Source organism: Podarcis muralis, chromosome 8, assembly GCF_964188315.1.
Source record: "Podarcis muralis chromosome 8, rPodMur119.hap1.1, whole genome shotgun sequence".
Taxonomy (NCBI): domain Eukaryota; kingdom Metazoa; phylum Chordata; class Lepidosauria; order Squamata; family Lacertidae; genus Podarcis; species Podarcis muralis.
Genome location: NC_135662.1, coordinates 56622303 through 56643950, shown reverse-complemented (window position 1 = coordinate 56643950; position 21648 = coordinate 56622303). Strand labels below are relative to the sequence as shown.

At 44.4% G+C, this 21648-nt stretch overlaps 1 protein-coding gene across 3 annotated transcripts in view; it reads right to left on the bottom strand.

Moving 5' to 3' along the window:
• The window catches only part of SALL3 (spalt like transcription factor 3), a 25169-nt gene extending 14399 nt beyond the window's left edge, over positions 1 to 10770 (bottom strand). For all 3 annotated transcript variants that reach the window (XM_077933209.1, XM_028737500.2, XM_028737501.2), the window contains exon 1: positions 10567 to 10770. In XM_077933209.1, coding sequence (XP_077789335.1) covers positions 10567 to 10645 — 79 coding nt within the window. In that variant the 5' untranslated portion in view covers positions 10646 to 10770. The remainder of the gene's footprint in view (positions 1 to 10566) is intronic.
• Between the last annotated feature and the right edge of the window lie 10878 nt (positions 10771 to 21648).

The following is a 21648-nucleotide window of genomic DNA, read 5'->3' as shown; positions in this document are numbered from 1 at the left end:
TATATTATGTTAGACATATGCATACCGGAGTAAGTTCCCAGTATATGTGTTTAGGGTTGAAGTACAGATAGTGTTTAAAGGAGAATGTTGCAACTAATTCATATGGCCATTTTTGAAAGAGCCAAAGTGGTTTAGAGTACCGGAGTTGGATGAGGGAGGTGTAAACATAAATTCTGCTCCGCCATAAAGCGGAACAGAAGGTAGCTTTCAACAAGTCACTCTTTCTCCCTCAGTCTAACTTACCTCACAGGGTTGTTGAGGATAAATTGGAATAGGCACACATCCCTAAGCTTTGTGGAGGAATAGTATATCAATGTGATAAAATAGTATTTTACCAATGCGATAAAATAATATTTTCAGAAGTCTGAGAAAGTATTATTTTTCTTTCCAAAATTAAAATCCATATTCTGATACTTTACAATTATTTCTCCAGATTACCTTTGACCCAATCACTTAGGTAATAGGAAATGAATGGAAAACTAAATTCCATGTGGTGCTCTTATTACTGAGACTGTATTTACCTTTTAATTTCTAGTCTACTGGCACCAACATGAGAGATGCTTCTTCCAGCCTATTTAAAATGAGAGATAATGAAACTGATATTTTTTAAAAACTGCTTTTACAATACTTCTAAAAATCATCATAACTTTCAAAAAAATTTTATTAAAGTTTCATCTGAAGTAAGCTCTTGATACTGGAAATATTCAAAATAACTCACTAACAGGAAAGGTGCATCGATTTCGGAGCACAGACAGTTTATAGAAATTAGATGATTCTAAGGATTCCCTACTTACGTTCCACAAAAGGTTAACAGAATTCACTTTCATTAAAGGTTTAGAATCATAATATGCAGTTTACTCTGCACATTCCAACGAATTTCACGATCATCTAAAAGTACGTATCTTTAGTCAATCCACTGAGACGTACCTATAAATACTGTTTTACACTGAAACAATCATCTGCAAAAAAGAATTGTACAAAAGAAAAGAACAGGGCATATTGAGGCTTCTGAAAATTTATAACAAGAAATAAAAGAGTGCAATAATGTAATACACAGTGATGCAGTTTGTTATTAATTTTCTCTCCTGCTTTTTGATTATTCAAATCAAAATCCCCATGGAGCCAGCCTTTCCCATCAATTTTAAAAAGAATTTGCTCATGTCTTTGATGGAAATAGCCCATAACAACAGTTTTTGCCTTAAACATTCAAATGCTGCTTACACATGTCTCTCTGGGACAAGTTTAAACTCTGATCATATTCAGTACTCACAACCTTATCTTTTTATTTAAAAAAAGCCAAAAAGATGTCTATTTCTATTAACAGGAATATACTTTTGAAATTACCTGTTAATTTACAGTGCACTATTTCATCTCCAATTTTTTATTAGCTTATTCTGAGAAAGTTTCTTACATTCTGATTGTAAACTAGTTTGGGTTCGGTCTATGTGAGAGATTCAACGAGTTGATGTGGAGAGAATATATCTGTATTCATGTCATACGCATCCAAATCCACAGCCATAGTTCAGTCAAAATATTTGGATTAAAGCCAATGAGAATCTAAGGTGTGCCTGGATTGTGGACTGGGTTCTAGACAGGGAATGTCAGTGAAAACTGGTACTCCAGTAATTCCAGTTACCTGCATGGAGCAATACTACTATAAGTAGCTACCAAATTGCCTTTAAGGGTCAAACGTTTAGGTACAAAGCAATTCATTCCTATATGAAACATATACATCTCTGCAGAGAGGGAGATGAGAGATGGAGCAAAGGAGGGAGGAAGAGGGGGGAGCCAATATGCCCCCAATTTTGGCATATTTCCCCCTGTGTACAAAGAGGTTTAGCACACCATGTCCCAGCATCTACTAGAGCAAGCTGTATTTGTGCAGTTTGCAAGTAGTACAAGTTCTCCATTAGAATCAGAAGGGCCTAACAGAAATGCAACAGGGACTGTATGCCTTCCCATTATTAAGGAAGAATCCTACATGTTAAGAATAAAGAAGAACCAAAATCCTAAAATATGCACTATTTGCAGGGGGTAGTACTAAAACAAATGTCACACCCGCTTTTACTTGCCGCTACTGGCCATGCAGTGTTTGAATTTTGAGGACGACGCTCTCTAACCCTCAAGAGCCAACTTTGCTTTTTCTTATTCCCCTACCTGCTCTCAAATATTTTTATGTGAACAGGCATGAATGGCCGTCCGGCTTATGTTCCTGTATTTCCTCAAATAAATGGCACAGAAAACTATTCTACTCTGAGTAAGCTTTGTCTCCGTATTCTAATTTTGCAAACAAGACCCTTTACAATTATCATTTACACAGACCATGACAATTTACGTACAATTTAAAATAGTATTCTCTGAGGAAATCCTGTTCTTAATGCTAATTTTGCTTCCCACGGCATCTTAAACTTTTCTGTCAATTTCACAATGGGCATTGGTTATCAACAGGGTAATTTGTTATTGTAGTATGATAAATATTTTTACTGTTGTCATTAATATGCTTTACATGACTTATTCACCTGCTGTTGGTTGTAAACCAAGGAACTACAGAAACATTGGGGTGGATTCAAAAATGGTAATGCATGGAGGAGATGCTTCACAATCAATGAGACTTAAGTTGGTCATGTCTAACTTAAGACCCACCGATCTCAGTGAGTCTACTCAGAGGATAATTTAAGTTCAATTCACTATGCATTATTTCTACACTATTCAAAGTGATAAATGAATTGTAACAAAGTGAATCCATTCAGCATACAAATGATGAAAAATCTTACATTAATTTTGAAATACTCATTTCCCCCCAAAGGAAAAAATCCTTACTAGCAAACTTGAAGATACAATGGAAATAAAAGCTTTAAAACGGAAAACAGGTTCATGCAAGTATGATATACCTTAAACTATGGACATTAGCCAGTTTCCAACTAATTAAACTTTCTGATTCTCAATGGCTACTCAAATAAAGACCGGCAGGTTGTACACATTCAGATTGTCGGAATGACAAAGTATTTTTCCGCAGTGTTTTCAAACATAACTTTACTTATCAAAATCTATTTTGTGTCAGTATAAATGCTCAGTTATCTTTTAATGTGCATGTTCCTTAACTGAACAGCTATCAACATCTAATATCATTCATTCACTATAGATAATTAATACTACTCTTTCGCTTTAGCTATGTTATCTCTTAAAATAAACATCACATTAAAAAATAACTTTTATTTTCTCTCAAATTAATTCTTTTTAACTCTTTTTATGATAGCTTTGAATCCCATAAAGAAAGATGAATTATCACATACTGATCCCAAGCTGTGAAACAGGAGGAGACAAATAGAGACCCCTACTGTGTTTAACAACGTAGAAGAAATTCCACACTCAATAGAAAAATTTCTACCCTTTTTCCACAGGCCACATAAACTGATAATATGAATGTGAACAGTGGAGGGCACTATTGCTATGCAAAACTTTGCGTTGACCCGGTATACTTATTTTGATCTATTCAGTGGCCTAAATTTCACTATTTAACAGCCACCTGTGGCACAGTCACTAACTGCTTTCTGCTTAAAACAAATGCAACATCCAGCCAGCCACTAGGCTAGGGCACTTCTTTGCACATATACACAGCAAACACCTTACATTTTGTTTTGACTAACTGCAAAACTGTAAGTATCATATATTAAAATGTTAGTGTATTTTTAGAAGTGTATTTTGGAAAGCAATGATGCACAATGATCTGGCGAAGTTTAAATACTGCACGTATTCAGTTTTACCAGGATTTGTAATTCGTTGCGAGCTAGCTCGTGTTTCCAGTACCCAAACACAGGTGACACAAACTTTTATTAAGAGCTAATACAACATTAAGGTTTAATTGCTGATGTGTATCAAGTGACGAATTATTAAATACTGCATAACAGGAGTCTAAAAAATGTGAGAGATCACTTTTTAATGCGACTTTCCAGCTTCAGATACTGTTCACAAAGCAAAAGCTAACATCTAACCCATTTTGACGCTTACAAGTTGGAGAGCACGAGAAACGGAATACCAGTTTGATAACATAGAACCTTCTGTAGAAACATATCTACTCCTGCTACGCTGACAGCATCGTAGCTATTTGCATAAGTGCATGGTTGCAATATCAGGCCTGAACTCCAGCCTTGAAATATAACGGTATCTCACCGATCTAGCTCTCCACAGATAACTATTCTATATAAATAAAGTAATATAACCACTAACAAACCAATTGGGTCAGTTGCCATCATCCTTGTGAAACATTAATATGCATAGAAAGTGAGATGGATGACCAACAAAGTCGCTTCGATTAAGCAAAATAAAACTGCATCAGCTCTGGCAAGGTTAATTAAGGAATTCAAAGCTACATAAAACAAGGCTCACCCCCCCCCCCACTTCTTTAGAACTGTAAACACTTGTGTCGAACTAGATGGGGCATTTGATAAGCTGCACAGAATGTAGCAAAAACTCAGACGGATCTCTAGTTAACACTCAGAGTCGGTGTTAACACTTAACAGAACATGTGGTAAGCCGCGCTGCCAAGGTCAACTGCACAGATGTACTAATTGTATTATGAGCTTGACATCTAGTGGCCACCCCTGGCAGGGCAAAGCAGGCAAAGGTTAAATCAGCAAACCTTGTCAAAGCACTTCTAACTACCCACCCTCAGGGAGAGTCCATCGGAAAGCTTGCTGGCACTCCACGCAATCCCACCTTTTCACCGACAACAAACAAAAAAAGACTCTGCAATACACTCAGCACCAAAGCACGGAAAACAGAAAATGGGGGTGGTCTCGAATGCTAAACATAACATATCTACATCTTCAACACAAGGAGGAGGAAAGCATTCCTTTGCAAAATAGGCAGACCTCCTATTGTCTTTCATCAGTGCATATTGTTCTATCCTTAGCTCAGCAGTCAAAACTTTTTTACAAGAACTGCCTTTGAGTTCTGCTTAGGTATTGCTGCCATGTTCATTCATGATTAGACAAAAGAATCACCCAGTATGGTATTCTTTGATGATGAAGTATTTTTATTTTACAAAAAGAACCATTGATATTTTATATTTTCTACGGTACTTGTGTGACATGACTTGTCACTGCCTTTGGCAACCATCCAGCACTTGCTCTATGATTAAAAAAAAACCCCATGGGTCTCAACTGGTCTACTCTCAAACAAGTTTAGGAGGAGACTATGTATGCACAGCTCGTTTCCTTTCCACTGCTTAAGCTCATTTTCCTAGAAATCACTCTCAAAAACTCCATCCAAACTACTTATTGAATACAAATATTTAAAGTAAAGTAAAGTAAAAGAAGTGAAATGATTCATATAAAAATGTAACTGCAGCAGACATTTCGCACTATTAGGTGAGAATAATTTTGAATCTATCTATTGCTTACTCTTGGAGCTATTTTTAACTAAACCTTTACTATTTGTAAAAGCTTGCTGTGTTATTTTGCACCTAAAATGTATCATTTCAGTGTTTTCAATTTTTCACTTCCTATTATATATAGTTCAAAATATGACAGAAACTATTCAACATCCTAGCACATCTGTTTTATTATCCAAAGCTGAATGGATCCTGCCCTTATTTTTTTTTTTTAAATGCTTACTAGACATGCTAGTCTGGCTTTGGCATTCAGTTAACAAACCAAATCTTAAAATCCTATGTTTAAATGGAAGACGCGCACAATTTTATTTAGGCTGATTCGAATTTCAGAATACTAGTGTGTTAAGAAACTATAAGTAGCTGCTTTAAGAATATATATGATCCTTAAAAAAACAACATTTTGGCTAGAAAAGTGATCAGCATTCAAATATGAACATCCAGCTTATATTAATTGCACAGAGCTGATTGTAATGATTTTTGAAATAAAATTAAATGTTTCTTATTCATGAAAGGCATATGTTTCACTGCCTCCTTAAGGAGGCATATCTGGGATTAATAGCACAAAAGAATTTGAGACTTTTTAGTCTGCTTTTATCATTTGCATACTAAAATAATAAACTAGTAAAATTAATTTCTGCTATTAAACCATGCTTTTGGAGGGGTCTTTGAATAGATATAAAATAGGAATGAAATTATTATAATGCAGCCATCTATAAGCCTACAAGTACAAGCAAAATAAGTTAATTGTCCTTCCTCATGCCAACAGTTAATCAGCAAATCTTGTAAAGGCTTATTTTTAAACTGGAAAACAAACAAACCAATGACCTAATTATTATTTGAAGTAGAAAGCTTGGAAAAAGTCACACAATTTCATATTTAATTCAGGGCTTACTGTTACTTCTAATGCTCTTAAGAGTATTACATGTTACAGAACAGTATAACGTAATACCCACACTTCTTTATCTACATAATTTTAATGGGCATTAGCAAGTATGCTACAGACCCACATCTACAAAATAACTGGCTATATTACAATGAACTGAGGGCAGGAAGAAACAACAACCCTAAATGTCTAATACAGTACTGAAGTGAGCCAAAATATTTATATTACTAAAGGTATGCCTATATCTGTCTGTCTGGACATATATATTACTATATCTATTTCAAATGTATCAAAATTATGAGCAGAATTCCAAGAGCAATAATATCAATGTATGACAAATATATATAAATAGCACAATACAAATGTATTTTTGTTAGCCATGTAACATTACTGTAAGAGTTGGTTCCTAATAAACGTAAGCTAAGCAATAATTACTGTTACCTTAAAAGGTACAAAATACATTCTCGAAATTTCTTCTAATAATTATTTTTAAGGCCATCTCTGATCAGTTATCATCCACTAGAATACGCTTAGGGTTCCCCCCTCTTCAACATTGTCACTGCATTTGGGTTAAAGTGTGTGCAACATTCCCATTTGCTGTAACAAAACAAGACTGTTCTGTAATGCTAGTAATCTGTTGATTTAGAGATAATCATTTAACTGGGGATGTAAAGTCTCCTGATATTTGAGATTAAACTCATTCAGCATAGAGAACAGCAAATTCACCATATTGGGTTTTATAACAACTCCTTCAGTTATTGTGCTACTCTTTATAATGACCATTTCTTTCAATATGGCACCCTTTAAAACGTTTAGTGCATAAATACCTTTCATTCACTACTTGTCAGCATAAACCGCTATACAGATTCTAATTAATCGCTGCATGCAAGCATTCGTTCTCCAAATTGCCCAAACTATCTTTCCCACAACAAACGTTTCAAAATATCACTTTGCGATATTCTGAGTGGTTTCCATACTTCTGAGAAGGCTCTGCTTCGTGAAATAAAGTTGCACTGCACTGTAGTTCAAGCTGACTTCAACAATTATTTATTGTATTGCTAAAACTTCCTATTGTAACACTGCCACCTAAATTGACTGGCCTTCGTATAACTTTAAATATGGCCTAATGTTTATCTTCCACTCTGTCAAACTGTCAGGTTTCTTTTTGCTACTGTGTAACATAATATCTGCTAGAAAAAAGGAGGATTAACCCTTAATAGCTTTCCTTAATGAAAGTAGTCTTCAAATGCAACATTAAATGTGATTCTCTGTATGTGTATGTGTGTGTATGTGTATATATACACACATACACATATATGATTCAGGCAAGCTTTATAGACTTAGCAGCAGATTAAGCAGTTATGTTATATAAAAGACTAAGTAGTTAAAAATACTAATGAGAATGAAGGTTGAAATATATTTAGATTATAGAGTATTTTTTGGGGGGGGGGGGGAATGCTGCAAGTGTTCTTTTTGCGTGCTATAAATGGTGAGAGCTAGTTTTTGGCCTGTTGCAAAACAGGAGCCAGGAACTGTGGCAATGCCTTGACTTTAACTGTAAACTACAATGATGAGAGCTGACTTTATAAGATAGGTTTGAACTCTTATGAGCCTTTAAAGAGAAAAAAATACTTAATTGTAAAAAATGTGTAAATGATGAGCACCAAACTCATGTTCCTAAACATACAGCAGTTTATATACCTCCCTATATTCAAGTTTCTGAAAATGAAAGTGCAACATGCAAGCAGGACTACTTCAGCTCCTTACTAATCCCTTACAATAATGTTTTACTCTATGAATTAAGATATATTAAAAAGGGACATAGAACATTCTGATTACAACATTCTAAACCAGAGAAGTATTTACATTGTTGCGTTTTAAGGGCTGCTGTGAAAGCCGATTTTGAGCTATTCAAGGACCACAATAATAACGCTTTTAAAATTCCTCACTGGGATGCAATGTAGTCCTTTTGATGGAAAGACTGTCTTTCTCATTCGGCAGAAATAAATCCATTCATTTGATCATGTAGTCATTGAGGGCAATACAAAACAAACCAAGTGTGAGAAATTCTATGTGATGAAGTAAACAAAACAAAACCCCAAAAAAGAAAAAAAAGAGAAAAAAACATTTCCATGACAAAAAGATTCTTTGTTCTTAATCTACACACCATATGCAAGCGTTTCTTTTTAGCATATCTCCTGTTCTAATCTTGGGTGACATGGCTACATAGATAAGAGATGCTAAGCAACACCCCCCTCCCAAAAGAAAAACCCTCCAAGCTGAACAATTTTCTTCAATTTATTAACTCACCAGAAGTACCATAATGAGGCACTTTTTTCCCCTCGTTAACTTTTTAAAATATTCAGTGTTGTCTAAATTCTTAAACCAAGGACCCTCCCAAACCACTACAGATTTAAATAACAATGATGTATCTTTATTAAAGAAATGCTGATTTGCCTGCATTGAAGTATTTTGAAACCAAAGGAAGTGTTAATAACAAAACAAGAAATGTGTAATTTTATACTTCTGCTGTGACCCAGGGAACTTGTTTCGCTGCCTATCCATTATTGCCATTACCCAAGAAGCTTTTCACATTACTAGCTGCAGCCGCCAACCCCTTCCACTTCTGTTTTTGGAGTCCTTTTAGGAAAAGGAGATGATAGGAATGGGAGCCCTGAGCATTTGGCAATCTAGCATATGCTTACGAAACCAAGCCACACTGCCCTAAGCTTCAAGGCTGCAAAGTTTATTTAAAATAGTGGAAAATCCTTTGTTGCCCCTCAGAACAAACTCCTTTTCCAAGATGTTGTGTTTTTTTCTTGGGCAAAATAAAAAGGAAGAAGGCTGGATGAAGTAATTATTGATCTGCAGGGAGGGGAAGAAATTTATTTCCAACCACGATTTTCCCCGATTACGCTGGATATAACTTTATGAGGGAAAGGATGAAAAACTTCCTAGTGGATTTTGTCTTCCCCTCCAGAAGAAAAAAAGTGGCATTTTTTTTTAAGTGCCACACGGTGAATATAGTTAGAAAGTGATCGTAACACGTTCGGAAATGACAGCTCAAGAAAATAAGTTTGAGCAGCTGCAGACCACAGAGATTTGGAAATCGGAGGCTCCTTGTTTCACTAGCACTTTGGGCAAGGCTGAGTGCGCCCTTTGGCACCCAAAGAAACCCCTTTTTCAACCTTGTGAGGAGGGGGGGAAAGAAGATGGCAATTCCTACTCCAACCTCGACGCCATGGACATCTTCATGGCAATAGAGATGGGAAGGGAAGGCGGGAGTAGAGACCTAAGCTCTGGCCCTGAGGGCAGGCAACTTCTCCACCTCAGGCCTCAGGCCTGCCTCCCTCACGCCCAGGAGAGACATCTTCTCCCTTTGACCCTCTCCAGAAAGGAACCACCACCACCACCACCCGCCCCTCTCGCCTCGGCCTGCTCCTTTGAAGGAAGCCGCAGGAAGTCATAGGCGCAGATAGCGATCTTCTTCTCCCAAGCCCTCGGCCTGGCCACCTACTCTGGGCGTCGGAGGGAGGAGCCTCGGGGGCCTCCACGAAGCCCCCTCTCGCCCACCAGTTCCCAAGGGCCGGGGGGGGGGGAACTGAGGGGCTTACTTCAGAGTAAAACACCGTTAGGACCGGGGGGGGGGAAGAGACATGGGGTTGTTCCCCCCTCCCCCTCCATCCACACACAGAGGCCTCGTGGGGTTTATTTGTTGCCAAGGGGGACGCGACAGCTGCCGCCGCCGCCGTCAGGGCCGCTTCCGGGCGGTTACACCAGCGGAGCCCAAAGTCTGTAGTTTGCAGCCTCGGCGGCTTGGTCAAAACGGGGTGAAGAAAGCTCTTATGAACTTTCCGCTTTGGAGAAAGCGGCTGGGTTTCTTCCGTCCCAAACTCCCCATCGTGAACCCCGATGGGGAGAGGCGGCGAGCCTGGGCTGGGCGTGGGGGACTCTGCCCGCTTGTCCCCCCCCCCCCGCCGAAGTGTCTCCCTCCGAAGCCCAGCCATAATTCAAGCGGCCGGGCGCACGCAACAGGGCCAGCCCGGGCTTCGCGGGAAGGGAGGGAAGCTCGGCAAGGTGGAGGCGGAGGGAGGGAAGCCGGAAGAAACTTGGGCCGAGCGGCTGAACTTTCCTGCCCGACGCCGACTGCACTTTCCGCCGCCTCGCGCTTCCCAAGGAGGGGGGCGGGCGGCGGGATCCTTTCTAGGCTGAGCTCTCCCAGAAGAAAGCCCAGGATCATGAAGCGCTCCAGCCCTCCCCAGCCCCGGGGCTGCTGCGCCCTCTGGCTTACCCTGCTCCGAAAGCACCTCGGCTTGCAGCTCCTCGTCCGATCTGAGATGCTGGGGCTTGGCTTGCTTTCGCCGAGACATGCTGCTAACTGAGGCGTCTTCTGGTGCCTGCTTTTTGCAGAGACATCGGCGAGAGGTGGAGCGCTGGGGTGGTGGTTGGGGGGCGGGAGGGGGTGGTGGAGGGGCGATTAGGTAGGTGGGGGGAGGAGGAGGAGGAGGAGGACTTGGTGGCGAGGGGAAAGTCGAGTTGGCGTCGGCGTCGGGCGGGCCACCCCTTCCTCCGGATTTCGGCGCCGATCAATTAAGAGCAGCAGCAGCAGCAACTCCCCCCTTCCCGGCGACAAACTCAAGAAGCGCCCGAGCAAGTAGCGGCGGCGGCGGCTGAGCCGGGCGGGGGCTCCGCGGGTCTGTGCTGGGTGCGCGGCCGGCTGCGCGCCTCGCGCACGGGGCTCAGTAATTATGATTGTGAATAATGCATGGCGATTAATGATGCCGGGGGCGAGCGCGGATTGGCCCGGCTCCAGTGGGCTCGGGCTGCATATGTAAATGAGGGAGGGCGCTCAGCAATTAGCCGCCTCAGTCCGCCCAAGGATGCGTCTGCCCGGCACCAGCAGCGCCTCCTGCGAGAGGCACCGACTGCAGAGGTAGCGGCGGCGGCGGCAAGCGGGGACACGGGCAGCGGCGGCGGCAGCAGCAGCAGCGCAGCGCGCACCCCGCACGGGGCTCTCTCTCTCTCGGCGTGTGCATTCACTTTACACCACATAGGTGCCCCGGCTTCCCGGCTGCGGGGAGGGCATGTTCTCTCGCGGCTTTTCCGCCCCTTCCTTTCAAACAAAATTACACCACTCTGTGTCTTTTTTCCAGGTTCCTCTTTACCCAGAAGTTAGTCTGCATCGCCCTTAAGTTTCTTTCTTCTTCCTGCTGCGGCGCCTGGCTAACGTCTTTTTGTCGAGAGATTCTTTTTATAAAAAAGAAAAGAAAAGAGGAGGAAACAAAACGGAGAGCGCTAGCAACTTTTGCCTGTTTGTTTTCTGCTCTTCGCTGCCTCGTCCTGCGTCGCCTTCCCTCCTGCGATCGCTGGCCGCCTGCGCTGACTTCGGCTTCTCTGGGGAGGGGGGGCGTTGTTTGGAGATCGGGGAGGGGGTCGAGCTCGGGGCTGGGGAGTTTTGTCTTTCACCTCTCGCCTTCTCTCCCCCTCCTTCTTTGTCTTGCAGCTTCTCTCTCTTCTTCTCTCGCGCCGACCGACAAGAGCCGCACGGCCGGTGCCTCCTTTGCTGGAAGATCGCCGCCGGTGGCCACTTCCTGTTGTCCGGTGCTCGGAAGTTTTCTGTTCTCTCCTGTCTCTCCGGCTCCGGCACAGGTTGCGGTGTGACTTCCCCGCTCTTTGGGGGCGCCGCCGCCGCCGCTCCTCCTCCTCCTCCCCACTTTCTCCCGTCTCCCTTCTCCCGAGTCGCTGCGCCCTCGGTGCCAAAGGATCTCGGTTTTGTTTGCAAAGAGAGAGAGAGAGAGAGACAAAATCCTTGGTCGCCGGCAAGGGGGGAGGTGTGTGGTGGGGGGAAGGTGGGGAAAACCCACCACCGGCGACCCCCAGCGAGGCTTGGGAGGGGGAGCGAGGGTTGGGCTGCCGCGGGGGAGGTGGGTATTCCCTGGCCGCCTCCCCCGCCTCTTCCTCCTCCTCCTCCTCCTCCTCTCGCACTTTCCTCGATTGGGCGGCAGCCTGCCTTGGCACCCGGCGCTCGCCAATCGATGCCTCCCCCTGCGCGGGAGAAGGAGGACTGCGCGCCGCCAGGGCGTCGCGGGTTGCGGCGGAGAGAAACTTTCAAGTTGGGCAGCGGCAACGGCGGCGGCGGGGCTCCGCCTCCTCCTCCTTCCTGCTGCTGCCCCCTCGCCGCCGACGCCGGACGAGCAGCTCCCGGACGCCACCGAGGGCGCCTCTCGCGCAGCAAACACTTGTCCACACCGGTGGCTTCTCCCCCCCCCCCCCCGCCAGACTCCCTCTCTTCTTCTCTTTTGTTTTCCCCAAGAGAGAGGAATCCCCTCTCTCTCCCCCCCCCTCGATTCTCTCCTGGGATTTCCTCCCAGTTTCTCAACTCCAGTCCTGCTTCAAGACCGGGGGTGGGGGGCGTGGGGCTGGGCGCTCCGCTCCGGATCCACCCCGAAATGTGAAACTCAGCCACAAGTTGGGCAGGAAAGACTTCCCACGACGGCGCCCACCGCTAGGATGTCCCACGGACCTACTCGCCTCCTCCAACCTTTGCATCAACCTCCTGCCATCCTTTCTTTTTGTTTTCTTCTCCATTTCCCCCCACTGACTGACTCTCTCTCTCCTCCCCCCCACCCAAGTTTTGCTATCCCAGCTAGATTTCGCTGCTGCTGCTGCTTTCGGGCTCCGTATCACCTCCGGCAAAGTCTTTGGTCTCGGGCTTGCAGGCGCCCACCTTGCGGAAACGGGGGAAAGGAGAGGCGCGGGGGATTTGGGGGAAAGGGCTTTCCTCCACTTCCTCCCCCCTCTCTCTTGCATTAGGCCCCCTCCTTTCACGTAATCCCTCCATCCTCAGCCTTTAAGGACATCCACAGCTCGGCTTCTCTTGGGGAAACGGCGCTTGTTAGGGAAACTTTTCCACGCTGCGTTCAGCGGAACCAGCGCCGTTCCTACCGAGCGCTTCTCCTCCGTTGCGCCGGCTTCCCTTCCCTTTCTGTTCCGTTTGTTGCGAAACAAAACAAAACAAAAAGTTTAGACAATCCCGGCAATCTGATTTAATTTCTTTTCTCAATCTCTCCCGGCAATCTGATTTTTTTTCTCATTCTCTCCCCCTCTAAAACACTAAAACTACGCCTTTTCGCATCGTTTTTAATAGTCGAAGTTTTTGAACTAAAAACAAAACAAAACCCGGAAAGGGCTAAACGAATAGATATCCCCCAAACAACCCTACACCTGGATCGAGACTTTATACACCACGAAAGCAAACCCAGAGAGCATTTTCTGCTAATTCTCCCCCTATTCCAAGTGTTTCGAATGCGATGCATACATGCTGTGAACGTGAGACTTTTATTTACTTTTTCTTGCTATTTGTTTTGAGTTTCTCTTATTTATTTATTTTCTCCCTTGCCTTCCTCCTCCTCCTCTCCCTCGTTTGCCTTTCTGACTTCTCTCCAGGAAGACTTGGAGTGGTTCAAGGCAGCTGGGAAGTTTTGCCGGCTCGGCTGGGTCCTCTGCCAGCAGAGAACTGGGGAGGGGAGGGGGAGACGAGAAAGGACGAGAGATGCAGCTCGGCGAGAATCGGAGTTTGCTGGGGGTTGTGTGAACATTTTCCCCACAAGTAGGCTCCTTTTCAGGACCCCCTGCGTATGTGCAAAAGTGGGGCAGAAAGGAATAGGTCCAGGGGACCGGCAGCGACTGCTGCTATAGAAACCTTCCGGCCGGGAATTAAAACCCAGGCGGGTCCGAGATCTCCCTTTTCTTTTTGGCGTGTTGGCATTTCTTCAGAAGTGCAAAAGGCCAGTTATTTAGTTTGGCTGAGATCCTAAGCACATTTACTTGAAAGTAAACGCCCGCTGGATCCGAGGGAGCTCGGTTTCCAGTTCGCGCCTGCCTAGGGATCTTCTGTGCCTTCCAAGGAAATGTACCTAAAGCATCTTCACCCGATCAGATTTAGATAGCTATATCTGCCTATATAAATATAATTTCAGTTTCAATCCGGTCGTCACCTGCAAAGCAATTTCCCGGAAGCTTGCTCACCATCCCAAACCATGGTTTTTGTACGTGGATTCAAATAAAATATTCTTCTTAAAAATATACCATGAATGAGAGTTGTCTAAAAGCTTACTTTCGCTTCTTGAAAATCCCCAACACATACACTACGAGAGATTTTGTGGGATGGGAAAGGATCTCTAAGGGGGAAACGAAAAGGGGGGGGAAAGAGCCACTTAGGGATGTTTAATGACCAGCCGGCCTTAAGAAGGCATCGTTACCAGATTTGTATCTCCGGTATTTGCATAGCACTGCATCTCACATCTTTCCCGGTTTTGTTTTAAGCACACACACGTTGTTGTTGGTTATTTAATGCGGGCCTGGGGAGATAGGTAGGGGCGTGTGTGTGTGTGTATTCTGGGAGTCGAAGGACTTCTGAAAGTTCTTGCTTTAAAGGCAAAAGAATACCAACACTTCTCCTCTGCCTGTGTGGAAGTGGGTCACCAGAGGAAAGCCTTTAATGGAAGGGTCGCTCATCCTCTTTACTTCACACCTGCTTGCGCGCTGCCACCCCCCACCCCAAAATCTTTTCCCCGATCCGGCGGAGAGAGGACCGACATTTGTCAAATCCGGTGGCTCCCAGTTCTGGAGATTCCGCTTTCTCCCTGAGGGCTGTAGTTTAAGGGAGAAACAACCAGGATGTGAACAATCGAAACCGCACCAATTCTACTCTCCCTACAAACACTTTCTCTCTCTAGGAAAGTTTTCTGTAGCCCTATCCTAAAACCTTCAAGCCGAAATAAAGGAAGTAAAACGTGGGGCGATATACAGAGGCACTTTAGATAGCAGGTTAACTGATCTATGTGTGGATTACAGCACAAGCGTCGAGATATTAAAATAATAATAACCTATAAATCCAAAAATCAAGAACGTGTGGATACAATTCCAGCCATTTTACTCCTCGCCCTACTGGTAGTACAGAAACCTTATAATATTTTAATACATAATAGTGGGTGGTGCGTGGAGCGGGGGGGCATAATCAAACACCAACTTGCTTTCCCCCCTCCCCCTGTAATTAAATCTAATTTGTTAATTGCCCTTCCCTCCGCAATGGTGTTTTCATCTGAAAGGAAGGCACGCAATCATTTTGTCTGCTTGATAATAATATTTTTCCAATTAGTACTGTATTTTGTTATAACATTAATGGGACACACAATTATGCAGGCTTCCTTTCACTCGTATCCTTGAGAAGTGGGGTGGTTGGTGGGGAAGGGGTGGCAGAGGAATCTGATCTGCAAGATTGATTTCTCAAGAGGGAAAAGGGTAAAGAGTTTAATCTCCCGTGTGTATATGCATATCTATATAACTCCGGACAGGGGCTCGCAAATCCGAGAAAACCTTCAAAGAGAGACTCACGTGCAGAGAAGGTGGAGCTCACACTTTCCGGGTACATGCTAAAAAGAGAGAATAAATTTCCTGATTGCAGGTTTGTGTGTGTGGGCGTCCATTATACGGAGTTTAATGTTCATTATCTTTTCGTTCCCCTCTAACAGAATCCTCTAATTCATGTCTGCTCAGAAGCACACCCCATTGAGCTCAATGGGATTTACTCCCGGGTAAAGGATGTAAGAGGATCGCAACCTCAGCCTCCAGCTTGAGCCATTCCTCCAGCCCACCCTGAATCCCCATCTCCCCTCCCCTAGTTTTCCTTTGGAAAACTTGGAAGTTTCAATTTGCTCCCCACCCCTCACACCCCCCAAAAAAACACGCGCGCCCGCGCGCGCGCGTCTGCGACGCTCTTTAAAGAACGGCTGGCAAATCCGCCGGCACTTGAGCGCAGATATTGCTAGATTAATATTATTATTGGTAAGAAGAGGTAATTGATAACACCACCTGCCACTCCAGAGCAATCAGGATGATAAATGTTTCCATCAGAGGGAAATCTGTGCTTGGTCTACCACAGCCTAATCCAAACAGCATGTCAAATGTCAATTATAAAGATGTTTCTTTTCTGTTACCATTTTTTTTTTTTTTTGGAAGGGTGCTGGTGGAAGAGGAAAGGACGAGGGAGGTAGAGAGCAACTATCTCTGCCTGACGGATTTATAGAGCCTGCCCGGCGCTTAGGTAAAGGGACCCCTGACCATTAGAATATTGCCCAAGGATGTCCTCAGACTGAAACCGACCGTGCTCTTAAGACAGCAACTGGACACAGTTCCTAGGTCTTTCTCCCAATTAACCAAGGGATTAGTAAAAGGATCAGTGAGAAAACAGGCAGTCCTGAGATATGCTTTATTTCCACATCACATTAAAGAAAAAACACACAACCCAACAAACCACCAAGATCAAGTAGAGGCGAGGACAGGAAGGAGAGAGGTGCCTAACTGTGATGGCCCCCACAAGGCATATTTAGCCCAGAATCCCCACGAAGCGAATTTACATGAAACTAAAAAACCCCCACTGCTTTCAATGGGGCTGCCTTCTTTGTGCTCAGGATCTCAGCTTTGCATATGCAAATATCATCTAAAACGACCGTGTACAGTAGATGTATGCGCGCGCCCTCGCGCCCATCGTTATTTGCCTGGTATACGTTGTTATGTAGTTGTGTACCTACCCGGCCAGACATGTGCAAAATTGGCACCAGCGTAATGACCATGGAGATGTGTTATCTATATAGACGCATAACCCAACTATTTATTTTCACGCACTCTCACACCCTCCCAAGCACACACGCAAATTTCACCCTTCCTCTCTCCCCAAACACGCACGGTTATACACATCTATTTGTAAGGTACAATTTATATTTCAGCAGATTATGAGTGTAACCGGCTCCCTCCCGTGCCTAAAAAAAATGAGGAAAGAAACTTTGCTTCCTCTCAGTTCCAGATACGGTTTTTCTTTAAGATTATTATTAGCTGGTATTAATAGATGCACAGGCCTCAAAAGACGAAATCAGCTATTGATAATTGCAAGAAGTATACGGCAGCTACTGTATCGATCGGCTTGTCCCTTATTCCCCTGGTATGGGAGAGATAAGAAGACACACTCTTTAGTGCAATATAATTTCTTTTGACCTATCTGCTTGCTACAGACTTATGATGAATAGCCAGAGTGGTTAAAGTCCTTTATCACGAAAGTTGCCCCTTGATATAATATTGATTCTTTATAACTAGCTCCAAACACAAAAATCAAAGTGTCCACTTGGCCATCATCATCATCAATATCATCACAAAAGCTCTGGAATAAAGATCAGCCGAGGACGGAAAATGCTTTCTATAATCTGCCCTCCTAATCTTTATTTGCTGATGATGAAAAAGAAAAAGGGGGGGGGGTGCAGGGAGGAAGAGGTTGTGTGTCGTCTGAACCAGTGGGATGGAAGCGGAGAAATTAGGCAAAGGAAAAGCGCTTTTATTTATTTTTTATTTGCAAAGGAAAATTAAGCGGGGAGTGGGGATAGATAAAAGCACACCCCCCCCCCACTAAAGGATGCCACAGGGAGTCGGTTTCGAAACTTCCTATCCAGGATAGCATCCCTTCTTTCCGGCCCAGTCAGACGCAGAAAGTTCTGCATGTTAGGAGCAAAACAAAAGGCGCGACAATTCTTATAAACAATGCTAAGTTTGTTGGCGGTTGCTTCTTCAGGAGAAAGCAACCCTGTCGTCGCCCTGCTGTTCTTCCCAATGAGCCTCTCGGTTCCCTTTCCAGACAGGCTTCATTTCTATAAAGCCATCAATAATCTCTTTTAGGTGACAGGTATGCAGCTCGGGAGGCGGAGGGGGTCACGTCAAGACCGCAGCTTATGGGATGTTGTCAATGGGGATGGACAAGCGTGCACAGGCGAGCCCGGGAGCCCAAGCCACGTGTGGGTTTCACCCTGACCCCACCATCCTCACTCCCCAGGAACTCGCCGGCGTTTCCTTCCGTTCCTTTGCTGCATTCGGACAGTTCGCAGTCTCTGCGTTCGTGTGCATGCGAGAGAAAATGGGCCGCTGGAGAGGAAAGAGAGAGAGAAGGAGGAAGTTGGACGTCATGCCTCTTGGAGCAATCGGGAGTGGGAATGGTTTCATTCCGTGCAAAGTGGACGTGGCTCGTCGTTAATGGGCTAGTTAGGCTCGCCTTAACGCTGAGCAGCCACTTGCAGGCCAGACAGGAGTTGGACGGGGGGGGGAGGGGCTGCCTGGCGCGGGACGGGAGGGTGGGGGCGGGCGAGGCAAGAAGTTCCCTTCCTTTTCGGCCAGCTACCTTTCCAGGGAAAGATGAGAAAGCTGGACACCGAAACAACTTCTTCCAAACTGGTCCCCCCCCCCCAACCTTTAAACAAATAAGAATAGAAGTGATCGTGCCTTCCAGGTCAGATCTTGCCCTCCAGAAACGGCAAGACGGTGGTGAGGAGGCCTTTCCCTCCGAATGGTCTTGGTCTGTTGCGGAATTAAGACCCGGAAGCAGGCGAGCGAGTCACGGCAGGTTACGCGCCCACACAGCCGCCGCGATCTTGCTTCTGACCTGGAAGCGTGAAAGGATGCGATTTAAAACCCGAGAAAGGGGAAGGAGGGCGCGGACACGGGAACCCTATGAAGAAGAGGGGCGAGGTGGAGAGAGAGAGAGAGAGAGAGAGAGAGAGAGAGAGACTTGGATCGGCCTGCGGCGCTTCTAAGCACCGGATCTATCTATCATCTATCTATCTATCTATCTATCTATCTATCTATCTATCTATCCATCATCTATCTATCTATCTATCTATCTATCTATCTATCTATCTATCTATCTATGCCCTTCCGCCACTCCGCCGCCTTCCCTTCTCGCCCGCCAAGGAAGCGCTCCTCTGGCAAGCAGCCGCCTTGTCCTGCTGCGTCTCTCCTGCCTGCCTGCGTCTCTCTCTCTCTCTCTCTCTCTCTCTCTCTCTCTCCCCCCCCCCGCTCCCTTTCCTCTCCAAGCGCTCGCTCCCTCGTCTGCCTCTGCCTCCGTCCCCGCCCGACGTTGCCTTTGCCTCTCCAGCCGCGGGAAGCGCGCCCTCCCCTCCGGCTACTCGGCGACCCGGCCGGCCGGCCCGCTCTCCTCCTCCTCGCCACCAACTTCCTGGCCAACTTCGCAGAGCTCCCTGGTTGTGGGGAGACCCACGAGGATCGGACGAACCTCACCCCCCTTTGGCGAGGCCCCCCCTCACCTCCCCGGAGATGAGGGAGCAGAAAAGGGAGGGAAGACAGGATCGGGGCCCCAGTATTTATTTATTTATTTATTTATTTATTTATTTAGTAAGTAAGTAAGTAAGTAAGTAAGTAAGTAAAGGCGCTTCTATATAACGCTAAGGGGTAGGTAGTGGCTGGTGGTTACTTCATACGCAGGAGTAAGCCCCATAGAATTGAGGGGGGGATGCTTCCCAGGTAAGTAGGTAGAATGAAGGATCCCAGCGATCATTGGGAATGATTCACAGAGGTGCAGGAGATTTAGCTCCGAGCCTATCTCATCACCTTATATATAGTGTAAACGTGTTTCAAGATGGAGAGGGCCCGAAAACAGTATTCCGTGGTTGGGGGGTCTAGGGAGGAAGGCTATCTTCCCCCTCTGGGCTACAAACTCAAACCTTCCTTCCAACTCCCATTAATCTTTGAATAACATTACTGGGTAGTTTTGTCAGTCTCCTTCTCTCTAAACAAAACATCCCAAACAATGTTTACATCTAAGTCCCACCAAGTTTATTTACTGGAACTTCTTAGTGAGTATGCCTTAGTGTTTCAGTCCAGATCTGACAGTCTGTCAAACGCTTACAGGGCTGGCTGGATCACTCATGTATACAAGCCTCTTTTCCACGCACAGAGTTTCTTGTCATTCAGTCACCTGCAAGCAGCACACCTAGAGGCCAAATTCTGCTTCTTTTTTCCATGCATATGCCATCAGCTCATTATATATACAGATCTGTCTCTTTCTCTCTCCCACACTCACTTGAGTGGAATTTACCCTTCCAAGTTTTGTTCCAAGATTTGTTCAAGGTTCGCAGTGAAATAGAATAAAACTTTACTGCATGTTCTGTACTGTAGGTAACTGGGATGTCAAATTCATAACGCTAGGCAGAGAGAATGTACATTGAATGAAAAACATGCACGCATGCACGCACAGACACATTTGACAAATTTCAAGTTTTTGGACGCAGGAAGAATAGACAGATTCTAAGCAGATTCTTTGTGTCGTCCTTTTCTAGATAAGGATGCACATTCAATTTTAATGTGCACATAGGCGCATGGGCAGGCACATATACAGAATTCTGTAAGTGCCTCTTGTGCTGTTTATCTGCGAGTGGAGACTGAAAATTCCACTGGCCCTTGAACTGCTGGTATGTCGACAAAGCTGATCAAGTGTTGCCGTTTTTGTTCAACAGTGCGTTTTCTCTCTACTATGACCTAATGCTGTGTGCTATTGAATTTTGCAAAATACATCCATGCTTCCCTTGGGCAGAGCTAAGGTGTAAGAGTTGATGACTAACAAAGGTAATATAGATTAGAATCAATTCACCTTATCTGGTAAAAAAAGTAACAACATTGTGTCAGCGGTGCGAACATCCTCTCATCAAATGACACAATATAATTTGATTAGTTAAATAAATAATCAGCTATGTCCAGACATATAGGTCACCTACTTGCAAATTAGATTACTCTGTTTACTTACAGGCAGCACCTTGATTAGTAAACACTTAGGTTCTTTTTCCTTTCCTTTTTCGAATCTTCTATCCTGCCTGGCTGTTAAGACAGAACTTCTATTTTTTAGGAATGTAACATTTGTACCAAATGTGCCCTGGCTGTATTGTATTCATTCTTATGTGACAGTGTATTTATCTGCTGTCAAATCTAAATAAAAATAGAATAAAATGTAAAACAAATAAGCATGATCTTATGACTACTTTTTCTGAAGCATATGCATGATAGAAGCCATTGTATTCTATACTTATTATCCAAGTGGTGATTCTTATTGTAGCTAAAACAGCAACCTCCATGCATAAAGAGGAAGAAGTCAGCAGGCTTGATGAAACCCAAAATTTGGCAGGAAGTCCTTTTTTTGGGGGGGGAATCTCTCTCACAAAGCAGTTCAACAAAGACTAAACATGCTCAGGGGTACAGAATGCTGACTGTTGAAGCAGGAAATGGAAAAATGAAGTGGGGGAGGGAAATAAGAATGGAGTATTCTGAAAACGACCATAGCTGGCTGCCTGAAATCCTGAACAGAAACACTTGTCACTGCAACATTTTGTTGCAGGTTCAACTGGTCTGATAATATTGTTATGAGTTTGTGGGGGTGGTGTTAGTGTGAGTTGGATGTGGTGGTATGAGGAAAACATAACTTATATAGAAAGGAGAGTTCCTGGATACCAAGATCCAAGTTTGGGGCATACTCTTTGATGAGAGA